Source organism: Epinephelus moara, chromosome 24 (assembly GCF_006386435.1).
Source record: "Epinephelus moara isolate mb chromosome 24, YSFRI_EMoa_1.0, whole genome shotgun sequence".
In the NCBI taxonomy this organism is placed as follows: Eukaryota; Metazoa; Chordata; class Actinopteri; order Perciformes; family Serranidae; genus Epinephelus; species Epinephelus moara.
The window spans coordinates 2,557,536-2,563,298 of record NC_065529.1 but is presented as its reverse complement, the minus strand read 5'-3'; the positions used below and the strand labels follow the sequence as shown (position 1 = coordinate 2,563,298).

At 41.2% G+C, this 5,763-nt stretch overlaps 1 protein-coding gene across 1 annotated transcript in view; it reads left to right on the top strand.

Moving 5' to 3' along the window:
• Window positions 1-4,532, top strand: part of nuf2 (UF2 component of NDC80 kinetochore complex) — a 13,664-nt gene extending 9,132 nt beyond the window's left edge. The window contains exons 6-13 of the mRNA XM_050038786.1: window positions 380-453; window positions 787-880; window positions 961-1,023; window positions 1,178-1,315; window positions 1,425-1,565; window positions 3,752-3,927; window positions 4,042-4,177; window positions 4,264-4,532. Of these exons, the coding sequence (XP_049894743.1) occupies window positions 380-453; window positions 787-880; window positions 961-1,023; window positions 1,178-1,315; window positions 1,425-1,565; window positions 3,752-3,927; window positions 4,042-4,177; window positions 4,264-4,371 (930 nt within the window). The 3' untranslated portion in view covers window positions 4,372-4,532. The remainder of the gene's footprint in view (window positions 1-379; window positions 454-786; window positions 881-960; window positions 1,024-1,177; window positions 1,316-1,424; window positions 1,566-3,751; window positions 3,928-4,041; window positions 4,178-4,263) is intronic.
• The last annotated feature ends 1,231 nt before the right edge of the window (window positions 4,533-5,763 follow it).

Below are 5,763 nucleotides of genomic sequence, written 5' to 3'. Positions count from 1 at the left end.
ATGTTTTCATTCTTTGTGTTTACACATGCTACGCATTCACGCAGCGCCTGCATCGTGAGACTTGAATGAGGCTGTTATTACATATCCTGATAATCCACCGTGATAATGCAATTAATTTAAACATAAACGGTAATTCTTACCGTGTAACAATTAACCGAAATTTACCGTAATATCGGTAATCGTTACATCCCTAGTACGTAGTTTTTAAGGAAACTTCTGCTTGGTATACCTTTTAATGTACATATTGCCCACCTTGTGTCTTGATTACTGCTGACAAGGTAGCAACCATGACCCTGGTTTCTGTGTGCGTGTGCGTGTGCGTGTGTGTGTGTGTGCGTTTGGAGTTGCAGTTATTGAAACCGTTACTTTCTGTTGTCAGAGGGCAGACATGGACAGGCTGCAGGCTTACACCAGAGGCAATACAGAGGCAGAGAAGAAGATTGAGCTGCTGACGTAAGTCTTGGATTAGATATGTGTGATTTTTGTTGATGTTGTTTAGTGTATTTGCATTTGAAGACACCATCCTGGTCCAGGGGAACTTAAATTGACTTTTTAAAGACTAAAGATAAAGTGCTTAACTAAATGCACAGATTAATAATTGATTGACAATAAAAAGTCAATTTAATGGTCCTGAATGATAATCTATGTTATGATTATCTGAAAAAATGTCATGTCAAGATCATTATGTAATTATTTTATTAATAATTCTGTTATCATGGTCACGGGTCACATAAAAGACAAAAGTTGCACATGCACACTTTTTTCATTGTGTTTGTCCTTGTTCAGGACCATACCACCAGAGCAGCAGGCTGAGGCCGATGAGCTGGCAGCTGCTCTTTCTGAGCTGCACGCCACCACCATGCATGAATATCAGGAAGTGGTAAGTGGTGATAAAACACAGTCCAAATGATAAAACATGTTGTTATGTGTGCTCTCAAGTGAAATCAAATCTCCTTTCAGAATGCCATAAATGAAAGTATCGCAGAATGGAAAACCAAAATTGCAGAGAAGACTCAGAAACTGGTACGTGGCTGTGGTGTTAACATTTGATACCAACCTTAAACGTCTTTGTGAACAATATGTGGTACTTCGGACTGACATCCCAAACCACCTCAGAAAGATACGTCAAAATGATAGACAGTAAGAGTCAAGGCCTGTGTTTGGATGTGTGTGTCAGGCCCAGGTTAAGGTGGATGTTAGCAACCTGAAGGAAGACATTGCAAAACTCAAGTCTCAGATTGTGGAGTCTCCAGAGGAGCTGAAGAGTCAGATGGAGAGGATGAGGGAGAACGTCAAGAACATAAAGAACTCCATCGTGAGTAGAAAAGAAAACAGGAAATCTGGCATTTTGGAAAATAGACTGATATATGCAACCGTTTTTGTCAGTCACGTGAATGATAAGTTTTGGATGGGATTGATTTCAGGAAGAAGCAGATGAGCGAGTGGTGGAGCTGCAGAACATGGTGCAGAGTATGACTCACACTGAGGCTGAGATCCAGCAGATGTACAACCTGCTGCAGGACCTGGAGAGCAGCATGAACAACACCAATCAGCGACAGGAGGAGGTATGAATAAGTGCTCTGTAACCACACCCATTTTACAATAAGCACTGATCAAAATCCCTTTGAGCCCAGTAGATGCAGAAACAGTTTGGACAAGAATCTGATACATAAGTGTTGTAAAGAATTTTGACCAACATGTGTACTGAGCAGTGGCCATATTTTGAACTACTGCTCAGCATAAAACAAGGTCTGAAAAAGGCTTACACCCCTTCTCACGCAAAACTTGTGATCTAAAAAAAAAAAAAACTTGACAGGAGAATTTGCTCACCTGTATGGAAACATGATACTTGGAGATCCCCTTAATCAGAAACATTCAATCCAGCAGTATTATTTGTGCTTTTGTCAGATAGCCACAACTATTCCATAAGTACCTTTCAGTTGTAGAAATTTCAAGCCAAGCGGCTGTGGCTCAGAAGTAGAGCAGGTCGTCCACTCATTGGAAGATTGGCAGATCAATCCCCGGCTCCTCCGGTCTGTGTGTCGAAGTATTTTTAGGCAAGATACTGAACCCCAAATTGCTCCCATTGGCTGTTCCATTGGTGTGGGTGTGTTAAAAACTAAGTAGCAGGTGGCACCATGTATCATGGCCTCAGCCACCAGTGTGTGACTGTGTGTGTGAATGAGTAACTGACATGTAGTGTTAAAGCACTTTGAGTGGTGGAAGACTAGAAAGGTGCTATACATGTGCAGTCCATTTACCATTTAACTCAAAACTCAAATTCCACTCAATATTTCATGAGCTCTCTCTCTCACCATCATATTTCCTGGGAGCGCAGAGGAGAGGGCCGGGCTGTTTGCTGCTGACACTCATGGTCAGCTGTGGATGTGTGTGGAGCATCCATGTTGTCACAGACATGCGTAGATGAAAACTGTAATGCCGGGTACACACTTGTTACCACAACAGAGTAAAATGATGGTGTGAAACAGCTGAGGCACTTTATCAACCCACTGACTACTGCCATTAGCACCAAGCTAGCAAAGAATATTGTTTCTTCATAATGGAGGATATAAAGTAATAAAATTAAAAAAAAATAGTGGCGGGGCTTTTACTCACCACACCTGCAGAGGGTACCAGCTTCATTTGAAACGGACTACATTATAAACGGGCCGTTATTTATTATTCCTGCAGTATTTTTATATTTTTACTTTTAATCCGCTCCTGTTTGCCTTGATAAAGGCAATGTATCGTGCCATCATTTCAAACTCAACACTTCCTGTAGCTGTTTAAAATGAAAAGCCCCTTATAACGTCAGTTGAGAGAATCCTTTAATTTTCTAAAAAGGCTTTTATTGTGAAACATTTGCAGGAACTTGTTGTGGAGGAATCAATGACTTGCATGTTTACATGCGGTTCTTCAAATGTAGCTCCTGCCATCTGGTGGAAATTTTTACGTTACTACAACATCATTTCAGCTGGCACATGAACAGACACAGTGACTGAAATAATAGTAATGATAATATAAACAGGACAAGAATAACCCGATGACACCACACATATCTTGAAAGACGACCGGGGATGATTGGTGTGGACCAGCGTATCGTCCACAATCGTGTAATCGGACATAGTGACTGTTGGAACAGACAAAAATGTTGTGTTGTGTGAACCTGGCATAAGAGAAACTGGTGCATGGAGGCATACAACCATGGGGCGGTAATTCTAGTTTCCTCATACTTTTAAAAATGTTCTTCAAAGGCTGAAGTAGGTGGCACACTATCTGTCATTTTTAAGAGTCAAATGAAGTGTTCAGCTCGTTTTATGGAGCCTGAAGCAGAAAGCCTGGGTTAACAGACAGCTGATTACCACCTGGCTCTGTCGAACTGGCTTTGTGGTACAGCCCTCTGGGAAACAACAGGGCTGGTGTTTTTGTTTTGTTTTATTTTAGGGGCGAAAGAATTTTTGTGTGTGTGTGTGTGTGTGTGTGTGTGTGTTTTTGTTTGTTTATTTGTTTTTTAAACATTTTTATTATGTTTAAAACTCCTCACCAAACACAAGTAAATTAGTCCACATTCTACTTGTATGTAGACTCAACACTGTGTCAGTTGGGGTTTAGGGAGTTTTACTGTGTGTAGACTTGAGCTTCAGTGAACAGATGAAAGATTGCTGGTGGAATCTGTGGAAATTCTTGATTCCATTTTGTGTGTGTGTGTGTGTGTGTGTGTGTGTGTGTGTGTGTGTGTGTGTGTGTGTAGCACCAGGAGCTCATGGCTCAGTATGAGAAGAAGCAGAAGGAGCTGAAAAACCTGTGCACTGAGGAAGGCCAGTTGAAGCGAGCCCTGGCCATGAAGCTGGACAAAGAGTCTAAACAGAACATCCGCAGGCAGAAGCAGAGAGAGATGAAGGAGCAGCATGTTCAAGACGTGCTGGGGTATTTCATGCTACAACATACAGTATATATAGATATAAATGTGATTAAAAAAAAAAGTGACAATCCTGCTCTGTAAACTGAGAGTTTAAAAACAAACATTGAACTGTTCTCCAGGCAGTGTAACCAAATCCATCAGAAGCGTGAGGAGATGGCTGAAAAGATCCAGGAGATCTCTAAAGAGACACAGCAGTTGAAGGTTAAGATCCAGAGCCTGAGAGACGTCTGCAGCAAAGAGACAGAGAAAGCTCAGGTTCGAACATTCTCCTACATGTTTTCCCAGAGTATTTATTCTTTCATTCATGGTTTGAGACCAACGTGTTCCACTTCACTGTCCAGGCTCTGTATGACACTCTGTCAACTTCAATGGATGACCTGCACAGGAGAATTGAGATGCATGTCATGGACCTGAAACAAGACGTCACCAAGATGTCTGCAAACTTTTAATTGGATCATTTTGCATGTTCATCATTATATTACTGTGTGGTATTATGGTTGTGTTTTTACTCCTGTTGTTGCCTTTGTAACCTTTGTTATTTAAAATGTTAAAGACAAAGTTATATATCAGTTAATAAATCTGATCAGTTCAGACTGTGTAGCTCAAAGGCTTCCATGCTTCCTGTTCCTTGCTTCAGAATGAGAAAATATGTTGTCTTGTATCCAGAAATGGCCAGACAGAAGCTGTATGTTAATATTGTTGCACTGGTGTGGCATAGAGAATAGAAATCAGTTTTTGTTTTGTTCTGTGATCAGTCATGACTGAACCTGCTCTCCAAAACCTCCATAGCCGCAGTAAACCATTTGGCAGCCACAAAACAGACTGTGATGTAATCACTCAGGGCATATTTGCACTGTTAATTTATATTAATTAAAAATGCTTGTTTTTGCCACTGTCAGGCTCAGATTGTTACTCTAAGTGTCAGAAAGAAAGAAACCTACAGAAAAACAAAACGTTTTTCTTTACCTTTTGCTTTTTCTGTTCTGTTCTGTGTCCAAGTCACGCAAAAAAGAAGTCTCGTTCTGAAATCTCATGCAAGTTGACCTGCTGCACAGAAAAAAAAAAGGTAACACATAATTGAAACCACAAAATATCTCCATACTGCTCGTCCGTAGTGATCCAAGTGTCCTGAAGCCCCGACATAAAAAGTCATTTGAACTCTGTTTTTAGCCTCATTCAGAGCTCTACGGTGCGAGCATTTTCACTCGCATTTGCGACTAAAAATTTTGTGCGAGCAAAAGAAATCATTCAGGAGTATGCTGTGCGAGTACAGATTTCAACCAGCAGCAGAAACGAAAGGTGAATCCTGCCGGTTGTGGGTTGAACGGGGGTCACAGACAGGAATACGGCGGAGCACTATGGCCACCGCAAGATAACAGTTTATCGGCGACCGAGAAGCCTGGCTCCAGGTCCAATAATTTCCTCTTCGTTGGTTTCATGACTGCCCAGAAGTACCTGAACAGCTGAGCCGTGGCGGCACACAGGTATGTGACGTGTCAGAGGAGAAACGAGCTGTTCACATTTCTCTCTTTGTGGCAGGCAACAGTCAGCAAACCTCACCGCACTGAAGGGACTGTTCTTTACTTACAGTATCTCACATAAGTGAGTACACCCCTCCCATTTTTGCAAATATTTCATTATATCTTTTCATGGGACAACACTATAGAAATGACACTTTGATATAACTTAAAGTAGTCAGTGTACAGCTTGTATAGTAGTATAGATTTACCTTCCCCTGAAAATTACTCAAAACAGCCATCAACATCTAAACAGCTGGCAACATAAGTGAGTACACCCCACAGTGAATATGTCCAAATTGTGCCTAAAGTGTCAATATTTTG